The 24,895-nt window shown below is 33.1% G+C and overlaps 2 protein-coding genes across 2 annotated transcripts; both read right to left on the reverse strand.

The window, feature by feature from the left end:
- Window positions 1-6,171: 6,171 nt before the first annotated feature.
- On the reverse strand, window positions 6,172-6,813 carry LOC115971730. Its single transcript, XM_031091752.1, has one exon. The coding sequence runs from the start codon at window positions 6,811-6,813 to the stop codon at window positions 6,172-6,174; it is 642 nt and encodes a 213-aa protein (XP_030947612.1).
- Window positions 6,814-9,782: 2,969 nt separating this feature from the next.
- On the reverse strand, window positions 9,783-18,434 carry LOC115976766 (ABC transporter B family member 15-like). The gene is made up of 7 exons (XM_031098246.1): window positions 18,084-18,434; window positions 17,913-17,967; window positions 17,650-17,828; window positions 17,101-17,558; window positions 16,307-16,847; window positions 13,470-14,366; window positions 9,783-11,383 (listed from the first exon to the last, which is right to left on the reverse strand). Exons 1-7 carry the CDS (start codon window positions 18,327-18,329, stop codon window positions 9,995-9,997), a joined length of 3,765 nt encoding a protein of 1,254 aa, XP_030954106.1. The 5' UTR covers window positions 18,330-18,434; the 3' UTR covers window positions 9,783-9,994.
- Between the last annotated feature and the right edge of the window lie 6,461 nt (window positions 18,435-24,895).

Below are 24,895 nucleotides of genomic sequence, written 5' to 3' on the forward strand. Positions count from 1 at the left end.
TCAATAATTGTATCTAACTCACACACACACTAGTATACATCTAACAATCAACATGGCATCAAACATCCCCAACCATACATCTATCATGCTTGCAAACAAAAGCCTACTATACATCTAATCATGCATCTCACACCATAGATCCTAACATTCACCTAGCATGGCATCTCCTAATATACATCTAGCATGCTTCATCACAAATCATATCACATCATAGCATACCCTAACATACATTTCATCACATCATCCTAGCATTCATCTAATCATGGCATAACATATCATCATCATCAAACAACAAAATATGGATCATCAAATCATAGCAAGGATATAGGCAGTAAACACATCATATCATCATTAAAAGCATTGCATGTATACTTTGGAAACACTCAACCAAACAAGCATGTTCATCTCTACCATTAAAGCATATCATAAATGCATGAACATTACAAATGCATGACTTACCTTTTACTTACCTTGCAGCAACTCATCACCTATGGCATTATGCATGAGCATGTGAATGCATGATTATGGCATTGAAATAAGGAAAAAACAAAATAAACCCAAATTCTACATGTAATAGTAAACAAGCAAACAAACATGTGAAACATAGACATTGAAAGCATAAAAGCATGGGAAAAGAAGTTAACAAACAAACATGTGAAAGCAAAAACGAAACAAACAAAATAAAAATTAGGATTTCTAGGTAGCGGCCTGAGCACGCATGAACAAGCCTGCGTGTGCATAATTAAGCCTGCGTGCACAGGCAAAATTATGCGTACGCAAGTTCGGGCCGAGAAAACCCTAAAAACACAACCAAGCTTAAAATACTAAATCTAACACCCTAACATGCATTTTAAACATACAAAAACGTAAACCTAGACTAGAAAAGCATATCAAAACATGTTATAACAAGAAAACAAGACAAACATAAGAATTAAAAGCAAAAAAAGAAAAGTTTAGACTAATACCTCAAAAAAGCTCTTCAAGCTTGATTTTTGACGGCACCCCTCAGTCAAATCTATTCACAAACCAATAAGAAAGTGATTAGTAATCTTAAACTCAAAAGATCTAGGCCAGAAAAGGTCCTAATCAAAATAAAATTGACTTAAGGATATTTTGCGAAAAACTCCCTCTTTAATTCACTATTTTTAGTTAATCTTAGTGTTTTCCCGTGGGATTTCTGTGTGTTTTGAAAATATACCATGTAAGCCTACTTATAGTGTGAAAAAAGGGGTTTGGAATGATCCCCAAACAATGTGGGATTCATTCCAAACCTCAACATAAATGCAAAAAACTTGCCTTGTATAGTTTCTAGAAATCACTATACGTGTGCAAGATTGGGTTTTGAAGTTTACTAATCAATTTTCTTTGATTGTGAATAGATTTGACTGAAGGGAACGGTCAAAATCAAGCCAAAGAGATTTTGTTTTGAGGTATAAGTTATAAACTTTCTTTTGCATTTCTTTGCTTTTTCTTGTTTTAGTCTTTCTGTCTTCTTTGTTTTTTCTTGTTTATTTATGTTATAATATGCCTGCTTAGCTTAGGTTTTCTTTGTTTTATCATTTAAAGCATGTTAGGTTGTTAGATTTATTGTTTTTAGTTTCTGCTCTGTTTTTGTTCTTGTTGTTTCTGGGTTAGGGTTTTGGGCATGTATGCGTATGCATGCTTCCTGCAAGCAAACACATACTTTGAGTATGTGTATGCATACGACTGGGCTGCATACGCATACTCAAGCCTAGAAACCCTAATTCAACCTTTTCTACTTCTATTTCTTTATTCTGTTTTATATAATATGCTTCTTAATTCTCTGTTTCTCTATTTATGTGTTTGTTTGTTCTTCACATTTTAGATTAGGGTTTCCTTTCATTTAAATCTTTGATATACCATGAACATGCATTCATATGATCATGCATTGATGTATAGGTGTTGTGCTACAGTGAGGTAAATGAGGTAAGTCATGCATTCACATGAACATGCATTTGGTTATGGATGTGATGAATATGGTATACATTGGATGTGTAACCTAGATTTGTTTTAGATATGATAACATGATTGCTCGATCTTGACATGCTTATGTTTCTGCCTTTGTGATGCTACCTTGGATGAAATATGAGATGAAAAGCATGATAGATGTATGCTAGGCTTGGTGTGAGTTGTCATGATAGATATATGTTAGGGTTTTTGGGATGATTGATGCCATGTTGATAGTCAGATGAATGTTAGTGTGTGTGTGTGTGAGTTTAAGATGAAATATTGAATATGCCTTTATTGAGATTAAGATGTAAGACATAATAAGTGGAAGCTGACCCACAGGTCGGGTGGGGTTGGGTGCCTAACACCCTCCCATCCCTATACCTAAACTCTAAACTCATAAAGATCAATCCTTCCCTGTAAAGGCATTATATATATGGTTCCTAGACCTAATCTAGGTAGGGACTCCGTTTCTTTTCTCCACCTCGATCCAATTTGCCGAGGTGTACTCCCCTCCAAAGCTCATTGTGCCCACACTTATCCATGATGTAATATCTTTTTTGTATCATTAATAAAATTTCATCATTCATATCCTTAAAAAAAAAAAAAAAAAAAAAAAAAAAAAAAAAAAAGGTTCCCTTTTCTTGTAGGCAGGATTTGAATGCATTTATACTTAGATAATGATGCTTTTTATACATTTTTCACATAGTAAACTGAAACTATTTACAAATATCAAGAGAGTCACATACTACCACAATAACTATGTGTTGATAAATTAATGATTATTAACAAATAGAGTTTTCTTTACAAAAAATGTCCATCACAACTTGAATTTCAATCATTCCTTAATATGTGCATTTTGGGCATTTTTTAATAAAACCGTGAAAAAATAAAGTGAAATTGTACACAAATGGAAAATGTACTTTTAATTATGCAAACCAATAAATTATTGTATATTAATAAGTAGTCTTTTTTTTAGAAGTGTGTACTATATTTCATCACTTTTTAACAAGACCATAGATATACACTACTGTGATTTTTGTCAATATTATACCACTCAATAATTTCTATTCAACATATATTAATTTTGAACAATTTCTTATTTGATTAAATTTTCTCCTTCTACCTTCCATACTTGCAAATCTTCCAACTAAATACTAATAATTAACTATTTTATCTATAAAAATGTTTATGTTTCAAGTTTTATGATGTAGTGGAAGCTACAAGAAAACAAAAAAGTTGCTTTCTGAATGGAAAAATAAAATAAATACGTTAGCTTCTAAATGAAAACCTCGAATCCATGAGGGGTTCCTTGAATTCACAAGGTGATAGGGTTTTGAAATCCACCAAAGAGAAATAGACAAAGTTTGTATTTTTGTAAATTTGAAAACTGAATTGCCCTACAGGTTACAATATGTTTAAATAGTAAAAGAAACCCTAAGGCGGCTAGGGTAATGCCCAAAAACCCTAATTCACGCTAATCACATAATTAGGTGGCAAAATAGTGATTTTGCCAAAAATAGCAAAATTGAAATAATGGCGGAAATTGAACCTACTGACCTTAAGGGTCGTCTCAAAATAGATGGGACCTTATTCTGACTTTTAAACTAAAATTTATTAAGGAAAAACAAATATTACTATAAATAGCAAAAACACTCTTTTTGGGGCCTTAACGAAGGAATTTGTCTAAATTTAGGTGATGCTCAATGCTTTTGAGTCTGGATCAGAATGTCGTTTCCCTTCAACTTGACAAATATCATGCAATTTTGACGTTGTCGCCTTGATGGCATCTATTGGCACCCCCCTTGATCTTATGCTGTGACTTTCGGAGCCCTTGCTGTACTAGGAAGACATGTGCTATTTATTCTACATCAATCTCCCCCACCTGGAAAGAACTCGACCTCGAGTTACCATTATAAGTCTCATCAGGAGGATAGTAATCATACAAGTCAGCAATATTAAAGGTAAAAGAAATCTTTATGTCTGGTGGAAAAGCAACCACATAGGCATTGCTGTTGATCTTCTTAGTAATCTGAAATGGCCCATACTTCTTGTCCATCAATTTATTGTAAGTACCAATAGGAAACCGCTCCTTCCAAAGGTAGACCAGTATCAAATCTCCAACATTAAATATCTTCTCATGCTCTTCTTATCAACAACTTCCTTGTACTTAGCATTCGAAGCTTCAAGTTACTGCCTAACTTCTTCTTGTATAGTCTGAATGCAGTTAACCATATCTCTTGCAGCTTAGCTCACTCTTAGAAGCTCAAGTAAGGGTATCAAGTCCAAAGCATGTTTTGGAGGCATGCAATAGACAATGGCAAAAGAGGACTTACCCGTGCTACTGCTAATAGTGCTATTGTAAGCAAACTCGGCTTGAGACAAGGCAAGATCCCACTATTTAGGCTTCTTTCCATAAATACACTAGATCATATTACCTAAGGTTCGGTTGACAACTTCTATCTGACCATCAGTCTGAGGATGACTAGTGCTACTGTAATTAAGGGATGAGTCAAACTGCCTCGACAGAGTCTTCCAAAGTGACTGAGGAACTTGGTACATGGTCAGAGGTGATGGACTTGGGCACTCCATAAAAACACACTACCTCTTTGAAGAACAAATTGGCTACTTGAATGGCATCTGAGGTCTTTCTACAGGCTATGAAATAAGACATCTTCGAATACTTGTCAACCACAACAAAAACAAAATCCATACCTTGTTGCAAGGTTCGAGGGAGACCCAGTATAAAGTCTATAGACAGATCCTCCCAAGGTGCCTAGGGAACTGGTAGTGACACGTACAAACCAGTGTTTTGAGATTGCCCCTTAACTGTCTAGCATATAGGGCACTTCCTCACATGATTGCCAACATCTCGTTTGAGCTTGGGCCAATAGTATCACTCCTCCACAAGTGCTATTGTCTTGTCTCACCCTATATGACCACCCAAACCTCCACCTTGCAACTCCCGAACAACTTGCTCCCTTAAAGAACTTTGAGGAATACATAGCTAATTCCTTTGAAAGAGAAAACTATCTTGCAGGTGTATGCCATCCACAAAAATTGAGTCTGCTAACATTGACTCCAAACATTTTCAAAATCCTCATCTTCCTTATATAGCTCCTTCAGATAATCAAACCTGGTAACCTCTATACACAATGTGACCAGCAAAGAAGCTCGTCAACTAAGTGCATCTGCTACCTTGTTAGTAACATCGGATTTGTGCTTTAAGGAGAATGAAGAGTGTTGTATGTATGCAACCCACCTGGCATGCATTCTGTTAAAGATAGTCTGATTATTAATAAATTGTAGAGCCTGATGATCTATATACAACATAAACTCTCTCAGTACTAAGTAGTGCTCTCAGTGCTTTAAAGTCCACACCAAAGCATATAACTCCAACTCATATGTAGACCACTTGCTTCATGACTTAGAAATTTTTTCACTAAAGAAAGCCACTGGTATACCTTCCTGAGATTATATAGCACTAATTCCAACAACTTATGCATCACACTCCACTTGAAACAATGCTTCAAAATTAGGCAGGGCTAAAATTGGGGTGGTACTCAGTTTTTCCTTGATCAGTGCAAAGCTCTGTTCTGCTGCCTCACCCCAAAAGAATTTCCTCTTCTTCAAGCATGCTGTGATAAGGGCTACAATGCTACTAAAATTCCGAACAAACCTCCGATAAAAGGTTGCTAGGCCATGAAAACTCCGCACATCACTCATTGCCTTTGGGGTTGGACACTCCTAAATAGTACGGACCTTTTCCTCATCGACATGGATCCCCTCAACACTTACTACATACCAGAAAAACAACAACCTATTTGTGAAGAAACTGCACTTCTTCAAGTTGACATACAACTTGTTGGCCAATAAAACCTTTAGCACCTCATGCACATGATTGTAATGAGTAGCTTCTGTCTTACTGTATATTAGGATATCATCAAAATAGACAACTATAAACTTCCTAATAAATAGTTTCAAAACCTTATTCATAGGTTGCATGAATATGCTAGGAGCATTTGATAAGCCAAATGGCATAACCATCCGCTCATAAAGCTCCTCTTTTGTCATGAAAGTTGTCTTCCACTCATCACCGATTCAGTTATGAATCTGGCTGTACCCACTCTTCAGATCCAATTTGGTGTAACACTCGGACCCACTTAGCATGTCAAACATATCATCCAATCGAGGGATAGGGAATCAATACATGACTATAATCTTGTTGATGGCTTGACTATCCACACACATGCGCCAGCTTCCATCTTTCTTGGGTGTCAATAGGGCAAGTATTGCACGTGGACTCATGCTTTCTCTAATCTGTCCTTTACTAAGCAATTCATCCACCTGACCTTGCATGATATGGCTCTCCTGCGAATTCATCTGGTAATGTGGCAAGTTTGGTAGGCTGGCTACCAAATCAATTTGGTGTTGAATGTCACACATCAATGGCAATCCTAAAAGCAGCTCATCTGGAAATAGTTCCCCAAAATCCTTAAGTAATGGTTGCACTACTACTGGTATTTCAAGCACTACTTTGGGTCTACCATCAGTCACCACAACTGCAAATACCTGCTTTGATTCCCTAGCTTCCTTGTCAAATGCATCCTCATTGTTACCCAGAAGAAGCAACGACTTCCCCTCCACTTTAGAAGCTTTGGGTACACCGCCCTCCTTGATAGGACCAAGGAAAATTTTCCTGTTATTCTTAAAGAATACATACACGTTGTCTCTACATCTATGAGTAACATCTACATCCCACACCCATGGCCTTCCCAAAATTAAATGACATGTATCCATCTCAACAACATCACATAGCACCTCATCTACATAATTCTTACCCATAGAAAAATTAATTCGACATTAATGAGTAATAAGAGTTTACATACCTTTCTTAATCCAACCTATTTTGTATAAAGAGGGGTGTTTCTCTGTCTTCAACCCCAATTTGGCAACCAAACTCTTGGAAGTGATATTCTCCACACTACCACTATCAATAATGAGGTCACAAACCCTCTTGTTGATGGTACATCGTGCCCGAAAGATCTCTTGTCACTGATTGTCCAACTCCCTTCTTGGTGTGAGCAATAGCCTCTGAATGACTAGGGACCTCCCTAAGGGCACACCCTCTTCATCGTCTTGGATCTCATTAGGGGTAAACGAATAGGGATCTGCACTTTCAATTCCTACATCTTCATTCTCTAATTCAGCCTTCTCCTCCACTTGCTCTACTAAATTCACAATGGCTAGCTTAGGACATGAGTGAGACCGATGCCTTGGTTCACCACACCTGTAACACTTATCCCCAGTTGGATTGGCATTGGGATTAGCATTAGCTCCCTGTTGTCTTGTAAAAACTGTTACTTCGGCCTTTTGCTAACTACTACCACTAGTAACCTTCTTGATACCCAAAGGTTGCAGTAGTTGTGAGAACACTAGCTACTTCCCCTTATTGGTTGTAGAGCATGTAGAATCAAGAGAACTCCAGTTAGCACATATCACCATGAAATTCTCTAATCTCAAAACACTAACCAAGAAACAAAGAAACTTAAAAAGAACATATCTCCCATGAAAGAAAAAGAGTTTCAGGGGATGTAGCAAAGTTGCATGAATTATTTATTAGATAAGAGATGCAAGAAACTATAGTATAAGCACTAGGGGAAAAAAAAAAAAAAAAGGATTTTGGGAGTGAAATCTTGCTATTGGAAATAGGAATCATATTTGTTTTTGGTTAAATTTTTCTAACCAAATCAATATCCAAAATTTAGAGAAACAAATAGAAAAAAGAAGTAAAACTTACAGATGGGGTGGCCGCCGATGCAACGGAATGAGGCGTCAGTAGTGGAGGGTGTTTCTCTCTATCTCTCTTTATTGCTGTCTTTCCACATGGCTTCTTCTTCTTCTTCTTCTTCTTCTTCTTTTTCCCTCCCATTTTGATGTTAATGTCTACTTATATGAACCCACTTGGGTCTAGGCCATTAGGATGTGGACAACACTTGCCATGAGTGTTGCCTTAAGTTGTGATATTGTAGCTAAATTGGTTGACACATTTTGGGTGTTTCCTTTAAACAGAGATTCAATAAAGAGATTTAGGATTCAAGTTTCCCACCCCTACTTATTGAATTTTCAAAACATTGTTACCCCAATTTCAACGAGATTTAATTTGTTACTTTTCAAAAGTTCAAAGTTTAGTTTTGTACATTTAAAAAGTTTTAGATAAACTATTAATTTTTACTATTGATCGAAAATACATCCTCAAGACCTATGAAGATGCTTACATATAATATCAAAAAATTAATATATAAAACTGGAAGATATATTTATTTTTTGTATATTTAATATTATCAAAAAATTAGAAAAAAAAAAATGGTGATGTGGCCAATGATTTAGTCCACTTCAATCCATTTTGGTCCACTTCAGTCCATTTGGTAAATTGCGGTCCAATTTGGTCCACTGTCCAATTTGATCAATTCGGTCCATTCTGTCCACTTCGGTTAATTTGGTCCACTTCAGTCCGTTCAGTCCATTTCTGTTACTTCGGTCCATTTAGTTCCAATTCGGTCCACTTCAATCCATTCAGTGCCCAGTTGGTCCAGTACGGTCCACGTCGGTCTTTTTTGGTCCATTTCGGTCTATTTCAGTTAGTTTGGTCTGTCCATTTCGATGCACCAAATAGGAAATACAAGTTTGGGTTTAGAGTATCTATTTTAAATCTGAATTTATTAAAAAATATAAATTAAAATATTAATATTAATATTTTCAATATTTTAATTTAATGATTTGTGATATTATCTTTCTTTATGTTCTTTTTTTCTCCCTTTGTTGATATTAGTGTTTTTGTTTTTGAATGAATAACACAATTTTAATATTTTGATATGATATAATTTGAATTTGAAGACCCATTTCTAAGTCAGATAGAAATTAGAAGATTGCTATAACAATGGTTTTCCTAAGCTTTTAAATGATTCACTTGAGCATATGAAAGGTTTTTTCTATTGACATGTAAAGTTCATTTTGCAATGTATAAGTTATTTAACATATCATGACATAATAAATTCCTTTATAAATAAATTTATTGTCATCTCCATTCTTTAACAAGAATAATCATATTCATATATATATATATATATATATATTTTTTCATACAAGCACGCAAAATAGTTAATATGAAAAAACAATACCGCACAAAGCTAGCTCTTTATGTTGATAACTTTCTTTATGTGGTTGGAAGAAGCACTACAATTTTTACTAAACAAAAAATAAAATATCAATACAAAACTAGTTATATTAAAATTAAAAATAAAAATAAAAAATACTCATAGATATAGTCTTAATTTTTCCACGTAGATTTATTGTTCCTATCTTCTCTGCTTCCATTTTCTATTGCTCCTATCTCATATATTCTGAATTAGGTTTCACACTTTCTAAAATTGCAAGACTACTTGTTAGAATTAAATATTAAAAAAAAATCTACATACCACTCAAACATTCAAAATTTGGCTTTTTCCATTCTGGCAGTCTAATATATATATATATATATATATATATATATATTAGACTGCCAGAATATGGACATAGTTTAATTCACTAGCTATATGACTCGAGATAGTGGAGTTAGTTTAATTTATTCAAGATAGTATTCTATTGATTAATTAAACTTACATAATTTAATCAGGTTTTAATTTAATTTATTCAAGATAGTAGCTTCCAAGTTAACGAAAAAAGAAACAAAGATTGTGTATATATATATGGATATAAATCATTGCAGAATAAATTAACTAGAAGCAAGGTTTTCATTTTGGAAAGGAAAATAATTAATAGTTAATAGTCCCCTTCTGCGGGCAAGGTCTATACCTTTACACTTGATTAAAGATTAGATCATTACTAAAAATAAAAAGCTCAAAGCTCATGCAACATGGAGTGCCATTCGATATGGTAGTGTCAATTTCACCAATCCAATCTATTTTCATGGCAACCAAAATCTTTAGTTTCAATCCCCATTCACTTCCAAACAACTTAATATTAATTAGTTGAATGAGTTGCTATTCTGGGGTGCTCTCCTTTGGAGACTAACTAGTGAGTAGTAAGCTCCGTTGGGTCCCTTTGCTAACAAAGATGAGTGGGTCCCTTTCTCCACCACTTTTCCTTTATCCAACACAGCAATCATATCACAGTTTTGGATGGTGCTTAACCTGTGTGCCACAACCACACTAGTCCTCCCAACCATGACTTTCTCCAGTGCATCCTGCACTACTTTCTCTGATTGACTATCGAGTGCACTAGTTGCCTCGTCTAGCAATAACACTGATGGGTTTTTCAGTATAGCCCTGGCTATTGCAATACGTTGCTTCTGACCCCCAGATAATTGCACACCTCTATCCCCGCATGATGTTTCATACCCTTCTTTTAATCCTGAGATAAAATCATGAGCATTGGCTAACTTAGCTGCCTCAATGATTTCTGTTTCATCAACTTTATCGGATGCTCCATAAGCAATGTTTTGCCTAATTGTGCCAGAAAATAGTGTTGGTTCTTGGCTAACAAGTGCAATGTGTTTCCTTAGTGACCTTAAATGGTATGACCTTATATCTTTACCATCAATTTTCACCATACCTTTATATGGGTCGTAGAATCTCTCAATTAATCCTATGATGGTTGATTTTCCAGACCCACTTTGTCCCACCAATGCTGTTGATTTCCCAGCTTCTATGTTGATTGAGAAGCCTTGGAATATGATCACATCAGGCCTAGCTGGGTATGCAAAGTACACATCACGAATTTCAACATGGCCTGTTATTTTTTCAGGCTGGAAACCTTCTGAGTCTTCAGGCTCAATTCTTGTGTATCGGTCCAAAACAGCAAAGACTGACCCAACAGAATCAGAACCCTTTGCAAGGTCTGTAGTCATACTTCCAGCATCAGCAATAACACGGCCTGTACTTACCAAAATCATAAAGGTCTCAAAGAGAGCTTTAGCTGAGATGTAACTTTTGGCTATAAGCTTCCCACCATACCAAAAGTCTAAAGCCCAACTAGCAGTTGAGAGGCTTTGAGACAAAGCTAGCCCAATGCCAGCAAACCATGATTGTCTTATGCTCTCGCGGCGTGGGCCTTCTTGGGCTTTTTCAAGCATTTGAAGAATTCTTTCTTGGGAAGAGAAGGCAGTGACAGTTCTGAGGTTGGTAACAGCTTCAGCAGCGAGTTTGCTGCTTTCATCTTGGGCTTTAATGGCCTTTTGAGACATGTTTTTGAGTAGTACACGCCTTGTGTAGAAGCATATTATGATGAGTGGTTGGACTGCTATCATGACAATAGCGAGCCTCCATGCAATGACCAAGCCCATTGTGAAGGCTACAACTATAGCTGAGATGGTTTGTACAACAAGGGCTGCTCTGTCACCCACTAAAGATCTCACCTGCCAGAATAGTCCACGCATTAGCATTCGGTATGCTAAAAAATTGCTATATAAGAGTTACAATATATGCAAGTTCTATAATGATTGTCTTCAATTGGTTTTATTAGGGTGATGTCTAGTCTTTACTTGTTGAGGATCTTCTCCATCTCATTGTTAAGAGTTTATTTCAGTGTCTAATAATAATGTACAAAATACGACATCATTTAAAACTTTTGATAATTTGACACTACATACACTTTTAAAATAAAAATAATGTTTAAATGAACTATGAAATGTATTCGATTCAAATGGATAGAGTCTTTCTCTAGTCGATATAGGGCTAGACTTATGATATTGTGTCAAAAACACTACAAGTGTACAACCAACTCAACCAATATAGCTAGCTTTATGAGATGTATTCTTTTATTTATTTATTTTCGGGAGAATAAATATGAGCTGTTATTATTTTATTTTATTTTTAGCTTGGTTTAGAAATATATATATATATATATATATAGTACTAAGTATACCCTAACCCCCAGTCTCGAACTTAAGATCCTCAACAACTCTTAGGTACTAATACCTAAAGAGGTGTCATTAGACTAACACGGTCATTGGCTAAATATGAGCTGTTATTCATATTTCATACAGTAACAAATCAGCAAACGTGTCATTCTTGGACCATCTAAATCTCAACTAATGCTAGCCTATTAATAATTAAGATCATGATTAGGGAACTAGCTTAGTTTAATGTTTTCTGTTATGGATCGATGCACAGTTATGATGCAATGTATATTCGAACTTATGTCATGACAAGATCAAAATTTGTCTTTAACGTCATATAGAATTAAAGATTAGAAGTTAAATTAGTTGTAGTAATAGAGTAATAGTTTTTAATTTCTCTTGAAAACAATGCATTGACAAAGCTAAATAAATAATTAAGGCAAAAGCAACTGTTCCAATTATTGAAGTGACTACTTAGACTGCTGTTATTGTCCAATGATTATTGTTAATGCTTTGTGACTTTGTCCATTGTCGGCAGGAATACAAACAAGCTCCCCATTACATTTCATTACAATTTTACCAATGATTCCTTATCAATTCTAAAAAGAAAATTTTTTTTTAAAAAAAAAAAAAAAAAGGAAAAAAAGAAAAGTAAAAAGCAATGATTCTCTCTTAAGGAGAACATAATTTTAACGAGCCACATGACCTCCCACCTAACCTCCACTTTTTTTTTTTTTTTTTTTTTGATAAAACCTAACCTCCACTTAACCTAAAGACGGCTTCCAAACTTTCACATTAGAGTAGACTTAAAGTTGGAATATCAGATACTTTATAATTTATACAGCTAATAATTAGGGCTAAACTTTTGGACTCTCGTGCAATTTGGTTCTTATATGGTAGAACAAAGGAGCATCACAACCGCAAGAGCTCACTATCTCAATAACTTGGCAAATTCTTTTATTTTTGGAAACTATACAAAGAATATTAGCAAAGCTCATGCTCATATATTGTTCTACAACAACCTCTCTCCTATATAGTGTTTAAAAGGGAATAGAGGGGATTAAGATGTTCATACTTCATAGGGTGTCCCAAAATTCTATCAATTTATTTTTTTATTTAAAATGAATGGATTGTATTTTATCATTTCATCAAAAATTAAAAAAAAAAAAATTGTAATAATCAATTTTTTGTTTAAAGATTAACAATATGATAAAATATAATCAACACCTTTCAAAATAGATGGATAAGATTTTTGTTAAGAATTCCATGCCCCATGATGCATAAAGAGGATTTTATAATCATGTCCAGAACTTCCAAACACATCATTCACTAGTGTTTGTTTATTAACTATTAATTTCTCTTTTCTTTTCTTTTTTTTACTTTTTTTTTTTTTTTTTTTCAAGATTAGTTATTGGCAGCATTCACTAGTGTTTTTTTTTTTTTTTTTTTATTAATCATTTTTTGTGTCAAGATTAGTTGCTGGCATCATTCCCTAGTGTTTGCTAATTTGTTAATTATATTTTAATTAATCATTTTTTGTCAAGATTAGTTTCTGTCATCATCAAAACCACATAATTTTTATATAGTAGAGAAGCGTACGTACCACATTGGCATCTTTGGCAAGTCTAGAGCAAATGGCACCGCTAGAATTCTCATCCTGATCAAACCAACCAACTTCAAAAGTGAGAATCTTTGAAAGCATCCTTTCCCTGATCCTCTTGGTCAAGTACTCTCCCATGTAAGCAAAATTATAATGCTGTGTAATATTAACAACCATCGATAACACAGCCAACCCAAGAAAACACAATGAGTAAATCCTTGTCTTATCCTTAATCTCCTGATGACTCGTCAAAAAATACACCGATATCATTGACCCCATTGCAAATGCATACAATGGTTGAACCGCACCAAACACTGTAGCAGCTAAACAACCTAAGCTAGCTTGTTTCCACTCTGGGAGATTCAAAGCCAACAATCTTCGAAAAGATGGAACTGGGAATTTTTTTTCTTCTACTATTCCATCTTCTTGATCACCTAGTGAACCACCACGGCTTAGCCCAGCTATTGAGTTAGCTGAACTAGACCTACTCACTACTGAGAGTCTACGACTGCTTGTGTTGTTGATGTCCATGTTTGATATAGAAGATGAAGCATGAGTGTTCTCTTCTGGTTCTCTCTGTTGAAGGTGTACAAGTGCGTTGTAAAGGCCATGTTCGTTTTCGATTAACTCGTTGTGTGAACCTGTTTCCATGACTTGGCCATTTTGGACAACAGCAATCACATCAGCATTTCGAATGGTGGATAATCGGTGAGCAATGACAATTGTGGTGCGCCCAACTGAGGCCTTGTCAAGAGCTTCTTGGACAACTCGTTCGGATTCTGAGTCTAGTGCACTTGTGGCCTCGTCTAGGAGTAGGATTCTTGGTTTCTTGATTATTGCTCGTGCAATGGCTATTCTTTGCTTTTGTCCTCCTGACATTTGAACACCCCTCTCACCAACCTGTCCATGTGTTTATCATTTTTCATTAGTTATACTGAGGAAACACCATAGATATGAAGTAATATTAAAGACACAACTCTTGACGCAACTTATATATTAAATCAACAAGTTTTTATTTCTAGATGTTCCTTATGAGCACTTTGTTGATTCATTGATATGTTAAAAGCAAACAGGCACTAACTAGGTAAATAGGGAAAGAGGTGAGGCAGGTTCAAACCCCAATTACCGTATATTACAAAGAGTGTTAGTACCATTAGACTAATATACTTGAACATTTTGTTAATATACTAAGTTATGATTGCAGTTAAGTAACTTTCATATAAGCTCACATCACATATACCATTTTTTTTAATGTAAATTACAAGAACTTACATCAATAACTACTTAAAAGAATTATGAAAATTTTTGTATCTTGGATTTAATAATAAATATTTGTGATGTTTTGCCAACTCTATTAATAAAAACTTGAGTTAGGTAGTATAGTATCAGTTCCACTTACTCAACGGTAAACAATTTATTTATTAGGAAGACAATCATTGTAGGAAACATTGAGGAAGTCTCTCATGCCACTCTATGATGTAATACTACTCATAAAGCAAGTGGAGGAATAATAGTCCACAAATAATTAAATCCACTAACATGTTCTATGTCTTCCTTTTAGCTATTCTATTTTTTCTTTTGGATTAGGATCCTTTATTTTTACTGTAATTTTCAACGATTCCTGGATCATATTCTTTCCCTCTCAATGTCACACCCATTCGTGTGAGTGAAAACATTCTTGCATATGATCTGTTGTTAGGTCATTTTTATCCTTGTAATTACCAGCCTTTTCATGAGTGGTCATAATTATTTTGAAGTTCTAAGGTACGAAAGACTGAAAATAGTCTTTTACATGAATTACATCATTTTGTTTGTTTATTTGTTTGTTTGTTTATCCCATATAGAATGCAATTACAAATGGTTTGGCTTCCTTCAAGTGGTTTTGAGCACTTGAGGGGACACCATAATGTCCTATGTCCCATCTTGCACTCTTTTCCACAAAAGAGAAGCCTTGCGTATTATAAAGGTAAATATTATTTCACATGATCTCTACATTTTCGTATCAAATATTCACATTTTACGCATGATATAAAATAATATGGATATAATGTAAAAAAGTGTGGACACTACTGGATATGAAACAATCAAAATCCATTATAAATTTTATTAAAAAAAGCGTAAATTGATTGGTTAGTTTTGAAATAGTTGAAAATATTATAGATTTTACTACATAAATTTCATAAATTGACAAAAATGTAATGGTTGGATTTCAATAACATAATAAATAATTATCTAAAATAATGCCTTTTGTGACTAGTGATATGTCATTGTAAATACTATGCAATAACAATTATAAGCATCTCTAGCATCATTAGTCAATTTTAACACACGAAAAATAATTTAAAACTTCATTGAGTTGTTATTGATGAGACATCACTCATATTCATAGTTTTTAAATTTTTTTTAATAATAAAAAAGAGATAAATAAGGATAACTTTAATATTTTCTTTACAGATTTACTTAGGATATCTTGGTGCTCATGAGTTATCGACTTTAAATAGAGATGGTAGATGCATGTTTCCTCCCTCTCACATGGAAGTGTGTGGCGTCCACCTCCATGTGAGAGGGGGGAAACATATATCCGATGCATGGTGTATTTTCTCTATTAGATAAAATTGGTTTAAAACTTTAAATTACATTTGTCAAAGAGTATATGCACAGTGGGGCACCAAATAATAATTCTAGATGTTATAACTTATATGTTGATAACTACCAACAAACAGAAAAATAAATAAGTAATGTCAAAATGGGCAAGCTCTGAAGAATGGTAAGAAGAAGGCATTAATAATGATGATATTAATGTCAAAATGGGTAAGCTCTGACAAATAAGCAGAACTAACCTGTGTATCATATCCCTGAGGCAGCTGACTAATGAAATTATGAGCATTAGAAGCTTTGGCAGCCTCTTCAATCTCTTCTATTGTAGCATTTTCTTTACCAAAGAGTATGTTTTCCTTAATTGTGGTTGCAAACAGTGCAGGCTCTTGGCTCACCAAGCCCATCTGTGACCTTAGCCACTTGAGCTGCAACTTATTAATGGCAACCCCATCAAGAAGTATATCTCCGGAAAGTGGGTCATAAAACCTCTGCAGCAGTGATATCACAGTGGATTTTCCTGAGCCACTCCCACCCACTAAGGCCACAGTTTTTCCTGCTGGAATCTCTAAGCAGAAGTCTTTGAAGATAATGCTCTCTGGCCTTGAAGGGTATGAAAATTCTACATGCTTGAATTCCACGTTGCCTGAAACGTTTTCTATAATTTCACCTTCCATGTTGTCAGAATCAATCTTAGGGACCCTTTTTATTACTTCCATTATTCGTTCTCCTGCTGCAGATGCTTCAGAAAAGTACTTCACGTTGGATAATCCAGAACCAAATGCCCTATTCAACAAGACAATCACAAACAAAATATGTTACACTTAAATTAAAAATTGAAGAAAAAAATCATATAATTTGGTGTCATATTTACCATGCATTTGTACAGTTTGGATTAAAAAACATAAAATTTTAGAAAGTTATACATAAATAGATAAGTTAAGAAGTTAAATTATACTTAAAGTTGAATCGTATTAAAATGTAAAGTTTTAAAAAGGTGTAAATAAACAAATAAGCTGAAAAGCTCGTGTATTCTTACAATCCACCAACAGCAATGGCAGCGCCAACAACGAAAACAGTTCCACCTTTGGCGTTATGGTACATAACAAGTCTGCTACCATAGTAAGCCATGAAAGACCAAATAGCAAAAACAACACCGTTGCTTCCTATGGCCAAGCCTTTAGCCAAGCCTTGCCTTAATCCCAACTCAACTGACCCTTGTAAAGCTGACGAGAATGTTTCTATTGTCTTGCTTTCACCAACAAAGGCATAGACGGTTCTAATAGAAGATACTGCTTGCTCAGCTACTGTACCAGCTTGATTATACTCTTTCCTGATCTTCCTAGCCAGTCCAGTTAGAGTCCTCCCATACATCAAACCAGGTATTACCAAAAGCACAATAAAAGGAAACCCCACAATAGCTAATCTCCATAGCAATAAGAACGCTGCTATGTAGCTTCCAAAGAACATAGACGCATTCATCACAAAGTTCGGAACCTAATAATATAAATAATAATAAAAACACTAAGTCTTAGTCTTAAAATAAGTTTATAAAAATTATAGTATGACTTGGAATTTAATCGAAGACCTTTTCGCCTAGAACATCTTGGATTACAAGGCTGTCATTAGAGACACTTGTGATGACCTCCGATGTGCTTGTCACATGCAAATCAAAGTAACCCACATCTTGCCTTAGCACTGCTTTCAAATATCTAGCTCTCATTCTTGCAGCTTGTCTCTCACCTGTTCTTGTCCAACAATACCCCTCTGAAAAAAAAAAAATTCATAACCAATCACAATTTAATCTATGATAAATTCAAACAAAAAAATAATTATCACAGTGAAACCCACCTAGGAAACAAGCTACAAATGACCCACAAGCCAAGTACACTAGAGCCAATGCATTCTGTCACCCACAAAAACCAAACCCAGTTAGATTTTTTTTTTCTGTTGTGTGCATGCGTGTATCCACGTGTGTGTATGAGAGTGAGAGAGAGAGAGAGAGAGAGAGAGAGAGGGGACCTTATTGATGCTATTCGAAAAGCTGTCTGCTAAAGAAACTGCTGAAGAACCAGTGCCAATATTGTTCATCAAGTGGCTAGCGATAAATAACACCAAAGGCGTAATAAGCCCATCACCAACGGACCCAAAGAACCCAAAAATCATCAACAACAAGTCCACACCATCGGCATGCATGAACATGGAGCTTATAGAACCCTTCCTACTATTCTTCTTCATCGTGACCACACTGCTTTTTTCTTGTTCCATGTTTCCCAATAATCTTTTATTGGGAAACAAAAAGAACAACAGTAGTAAAGATTCTCAAATCCCAAACCCCACTTCTCTTTAAATATGGGCTCTTAAAGTTAAAGCCTGAACCTTTACATTACTTGGTTATGGACTGAAATTAATTAGATCGCATATATATAGGTGTGTGCGTGTGAATAAAGCCAGAATTGGTGGACCAAAGAAGTGGTGGTCAGGTCAGCCAGTGATTGATATTGCATGTGGACGGGTCTAGTATAATAAAAGTTAGTAATGGAGATTAACATGTTCTGAGAGACTCGATCATGGTTGACTTTAAATGCTAGCTCTCTCTGCAATTAGCGTCATTAATGACGACCAGTGGGTATCTGGGACAATTTTTATTAAGCCATTTTCTTCATAAAAAACTGTCTAGTGGTCTCTGTTGCTTTCCTGTTTCAGCTCATTCAGAGAATCTAGCGCCACGATAGGGTATGTTTTTATACTCAAAATTGTTTATACGTACATTTCAGGCAGTACACTCAAAAAAAAATTTTCTAAAATATTGCTCCCACCCGACTTTCATTTTTCAGCCCTTTCCCCTTTAAATGATTTTTTTTTTTTTAAACCCTTTAAATTATTGAATGCTACAATTCTATCTCTAAATTTCTAAAAAACAGATCTTTATCTTTAAACTATAGATGAAAAAAAAGTTCTTTTTGTCCTTAAACTTATAAAACAAAACTCTTTAATAAGGTTAAGGACGAAAAATAAGTTTTTTAGAATTTATGGACAAAAAATGAAATTCATGCAAAATTTTAAAAAAGAAACAATATTTTAACTTTTATATATATATATATATGAATTAGGTTCAAGTTACACCTAGTGTAACTATAAGCAATATTATATCACTCAATATTTTTTAATTGAATGTGAATTTTGACAAATCCACTACTAGATTACATTATCTGCGTATATTCTCTATGTTTGCAAAATTTCAAGGTGATAAAAAATTAATAGTTATGTCATCAATCAATTGTTTAAATTCAAGTTTTTGTAGTTTAAAATAATGCATAAAAGATAAATTTATTGATTGAATGGTAAATAATATGCAATTAACATAACAATTGGCATAAATATTAAGAACATATAGAACATGTAATTCAATGGTAGGATTTTCAAAATATAAATTCTATAACAAGTTATTAGGTGGTGTAACATTGCTTAGAGTTACACTAGACGTAACTTGAACCCAACTCTATATATATACAATAAGATATTAACTTATTGATACCCATGTTACATTACTTACTAACCTTTTTTTATTATAATAAATTTACTCTAGCTACCTAATTATCACAAGTGCCTAATTTTACTTCAATGGTATATTATTTATTATAAAGAAACTTATGTCCAGTATCTAAAGTTCATCAGGTTACCATCTTAAAATTCAGTCATGTGACAACTTAATTAAAAAATACATTTTCATCTTGTGAGAAAAAATTCTTGCCTTATTTAGGAACAGTTCTTTTTTTTTTTTTTCCTTTTTTAGAAATAATTACAACATGCTGCTAACCTCACAGCTCGATCCCTTTCTCCCCTAGACCCTCAAGCACTTTGTGCATGGGGAGATGTTAATTCTTAAGTACTGTATCTAAGTCTTGTCCTATTTATTATTATTTTCAACCTTATATTTATAGCATTATTTTATAATACTATATAAAATTATGATTTTTTTATATTAAATATGAGATAGTTTTAACCTTCAATGACTTTGATATTTTGCAATTTGGACTAAACCAAACTAGTAAGTATTACCAAACAAATTCAAATAAAATTACGTTATGATTTCCCAATGTCAATATCTAGTATTCAACTAGGGCTGGTTTAGGAGAGAGTCCATTTTCATATGTTTCTATCAACTTTATATTGGATTGTGTAATATATATACATATATATATATATAAGTATTTTAATTTTTTTTAAAGAATTATATAAGAAAGTAAAAACCTTACGTGGGAAATTATACAATTTTGTCATATGGCGCATTGTCAGAGTAATTTTTCATTTAACTTTCCACCTCAACTTCTTTACATATTTTGGATCATAATAAAATTATATTAGTAGGATATTAATATTTCCACTGAGTGTTTAACTTCCCATTATCAATTTGCTTATGAGAAATTTAATATATATTATGATCAATAGTTTTCCAATAATTTAACAGTTTAAATAAGTTATACCACCGTTTTTTTTTTTAATAAGATCTCTTGTAAATTTATATAGGATTTTCTTAGCATCTCAATCAAATATCATAAAAGTTGTTTTGTTAGTTGCATTAACAACTTCAATTTGAATCTTGTAACTAAAGTAATTTGTAATTGTATAGTAGTTATAGTGAGATAAATATGTCCCTTTATATATACCTACTCATAGCTCTTTATGTCATCCTACGTAAAATAAACATAAACTAACAACAATGTCATTTACTTTCAATCTTTCAATGACACATACCTATCTCTAACATTGTTGTTTATCTAATCCTAACAAGTATGAATTGGCTACAACTAATGAAGGGGGGTTTGCATTTTTTATTGAATGCCAACGGCAATTACGATTTTGATGTTAAGACCAGACGTTGTGGATTTGTAGGTTTTATAAATGATGTGATTGACCGTAGGTGTTTGTAATGTGTATTTTGTTTTAGAATTAAAGAGAAGAAGAAAGACACATTCTATATCAACTTTTATTCTATATTATTCCTCCAAAGTTGTTTTTTTGTTTCTTTCTCATTACTTCAATTAAATAATTATAATGGATATGTGTGTGTGGATATGTGTGCAATTTATAATTGTTTCTTTTTATGATGAACTCATTACTAATAAATTTCTATAACAATTATGCTATAATAAATATACAACATTATCCAAAACCATCTTATATAAAACATTACAACATTATTTGTGCATTGCACAAGTAACTTACTAATATAAATAAAGAGTTACACCAAGTATAACTTGCTCCTAACCCATTATCTCTCTTGCATTAAGTTGAATTTAATGCTTCCTTAAATGATATTTTAAGGAAACATCACTGAATGCATTATTTTTCAAATAAAAAGGTACAAGAATCCAAACCATCTTCCTTGATTTAAACTAGCGTATAACTACATGAATTCATTTAAAATTAAACACATTTTTTATCATAAAAATATAAATTACTAGTCAAATTATTATTATTTAAAAAAAAAAAAAGTAAACGTAATTAGTCACATTGTAGGCACAAGGGAGTACGCCTCGACCTTAGAGTGGACCGTGGCGGAGGGTGAAAAATGGAGTCACCACCTAGATTAGGTTTAGGAACCATATTGGGCCATTTGGGCCATTCACTTATATACATAGGTCTGCATACTAGATTATGGGTCCAAAATTTGGATACAGCTTGGGAAAGTGTTAGGCACCTAAGATCGTCCGGCTTGTAAGCCGGCCTCCATTATATGTTACTAAGCCATATTTAAATAAATAATTTACTAAAAGAGTCCTAATCCTTAACCTAAACATACATCATACACATAAATGAAATAACACACACATGTTAAAGACCACATCACAATATAAAAGGAAACAAATAAAACACAATCAAACAAATATATTTAAAAAGGAAAAGATAACAAATAAACAAACACAAAAGGAAAAATATCATAGATAAACAAAAAATGGCAAAAAGACTCAAACAAACATGGAAAATAATTAAACACAATTAACTAAACTAAACAGAATCAAAGAACATGTAAAAAATTATTAAAACAATAAAAACAATATTTTTGTCAAATATGAGTTCAGGGTGCTTACGCATACTCAACTATGTGTACGCATGGTCGAAACCATGCACACATATACTCAATGATGCATACACATCCTTTAGCATAGAAACGATAAATCACATTTTTATAGATTTAATGAAACAAAGATATAGCATGTGAGATCAAATAAGCATGTTAGAAACCATAAACACTAAACTAACATGAAGCAAATAAAACAAACATCAATATAAATGAATAAATATGAAACAAAATCAAATAAGTATACTAAACTAACATAAAATAAATAAACATGTTAAACTTTACATAAAACCAAAATAATAAAACAAGAACAACAAAAACATATTATAATTAGCCCAAAATCATATTAACACATATCAAAAGAATTAAGATCAACAAATATAAAAATTATGTTTAGAAACTCATGTGAATCCTATTAAACAAGGAAAGAATTCATGGGAAGAACACTCAACTTACTTATGATTATGAGTTTGAGATTATTTAACTGACCCCTCAGTGCCTACAACACAAAGATTAGATTGAGGGAACAAGAATAATTAAAGAACATAACAATAGTTAGTAATCACAACTCAAGAACAAAAGGTTTTGAGAAATCCAATTAAGAATAAGTTTTTGCCTAAGTTTTGTGCTAGGAAAAAAATTTGAATCTCTAGAAAAAACATGCTAGCTACTGTCCTAGGGTTTTGAAGAGAGAAAATAGGGTTTAGAAAGCAAAGTTTCTAGCTAGAGTTTTAAATAGAGATATAAGGTGAGTATTTATAAGTTAAAATTATGGTTTTTAGAGCTTTTTAGAGGTCTTTGGATGTTCCCAAGGGTCTCGGGGCTGGCCCACATCAAAGAATGATGTTTTGGGCCATTAAAAATGAAGTTCCACTGTCCAAAAAACGAGTGTGTGTACAGATCTTTCGAGTGTGTGCACACACACTTGATTCATGCATACGCATACCCTAATTCCTGACAGCTTTGATGATCCAACTTGAAATAGTCATACCTCACTCAATACAAATCCACATTAGGCAAAATTTGTGTTCAATTTGAAGCCCGAGATGTCTACTTTCCAATGAAACAAACCTTACTCAAAATTTCTTTATGGATCAAACGTTATGATCAAAACAGTGAGCAAATGTTATTTTTCAACATCGTTTTCAAAGCGATTTGAGCACTTTTGAGTTATGATTACTTCCAAATTATCGTGAATTCTTTAATTAGCCTTGGTTGACATATTTTAAGCTCATCTTTGGGGCCGATGACCAAAATTTATAAACGGGTACAAAACGAAGTGTCTACACACATGTTAAAATTCTTACCTAGCTTTAATACTACTTATGATAATTGTTTTCTAATTTTTAATAAAAATAGAACGTGCAGTGGCCTTTATTTTGTGCTGATTTTTATTGAGTATATGTAATTTTAAAAAAAAAAAAATTATAGTTCATTAATGTTAAACTCTTAGTATTTTGCACTCATTAACTCACTTAGCACAAAAATTTAAAAATTTAAGTTGATACAAATACACATGGCACAAAATTAGCCCTCAATTGAATTTTGATTTGGAATCTAATTGAATGTTCTCTAAACTTTGGTTTTAATAATATATATAGATTCTCATGAAATAGGGGTATTGACTAGCTTCTTAAATAAATTAAAGGTAAATTAGAAAAGTTATAAACATGGTGTCCATTGACTTTCAAAAATGAATATATTTAAAGAGGTCTTGAAATAGCATAGGAGATTAGGGGAATTTTTTTTTCAAAGTTCTTATTAATGAGGACACAAGGTGTATTTACTATGGTTTTTGAGTGAAATTGTGGTGTGTTTTTGTGTTAGAACTCCTCTCTCTCTCTCTCTCTCCTATGTGTGTGTTTGTTTCTTAAAAAAAAAAAAGTTAAGATGTATTTAGTACTTAATATTTTCTATAAATAAAATAGGATTTGAAGTTTATGACATTTGCTTCATGATAATTACTATTTATTATCAAACCTAAACGCCAACAAGTTTCCGGCCCTTTTGTTGTAGGTAGGATTTAAATACGTTTTCACATAGTAAACTCAAACTGTTTACAAATATCAAGAGAATTACATACCACCACAATAACTATGTGTGGATAAATCAATGATTATTAACGAATAGAAATTTCTTTACAAAAAAATGAGCATCAAAACTTATAATTGAATTTTAACCATTCCTTAATATGTGCATTTCGGGCATTGGTTAATAAAAATGTGAAAAAATAAAGTCAAATTTTGTGCACAAATGGAAAAATGAAAAATGTACTTTTAATTACAATAAATTTGTGCATGCAAACCGATGAATTATTGTATATTAATAAGTAGTCTTTTTTTTAGAAGTGTGTACTAATTTTCATAACTTTTTAACAAGACCAAAGATATACACTACTGTGATTTTTGTCAATATTATACCACTCAATAATTTCTATTCAACGTATATTAATTTTGCCAATTTCTTATTGGATTAGATTTTCTCCTTCTACCTTCCATACTTGCAAAACTTCTAACTAAATAGAGATAAATAACTATTTTATCTATAAAAAAAATTTATGTTTCAAGTTTTCCAAAGATTAAAATTATATTAGTACATGAATTTATAAAAATAAATAAATAAACAACATATAATTGACACTAAATTTAGCTATATATAAGTGTATCCCTATCAAGTTACACTTGATATAACTAATTATCAATATTACACCATTAATAACTATTTATTGAATAATCTAATTTTAAGAATC

The sequence above is a fragment of the Quercus lobata genome, chromosome 2 (genome assembly GCF_001633185.2).
Source record: "Quercus lobata isolate SW786 chromosome 2, ValleyOak3.0 Primary Assembly, whole genome shotgun sequence".
Classification (NCBI taxonomy): Eukaryota; Viridiplantae; Streptophyta; class Magnoliopsida; order Fagales; family Fagaceae; genus Quercus; species Quercus lobata.

Bases quoted from the DNA above. Each gene is read 5' to 3' on its own strand.
- LOC115976766 (XM_031098246.1), bottom strand. From the start codon at position 18,329: ATGGAACAAGAAAAAAGCAGTGTGGTCACGATGAAGAAGAATAGTAGG. The intron at 17,968-18,083 runs GTCCCCTCTCTC...TGTGGGTGACAG, and splicing joins TTTCGAATAGCATCAATAAG to AATGCATTGGCTCTAGTGTA. The intron at 16,848-17,100 runs GTAAGAATACAC...CTTGTTGAATAG, and splicing joins GCCATTGCTGTTGGTGGATT to GGCATTTGGTTCTGGATTAT.
- LOC115971730 (XM_031091752.1), bottom strand. From the start codon at position 6,813: ATGGGTAAGAATTATGTAGATGAGGTGCTATGTGATGTTGTTGAGATG.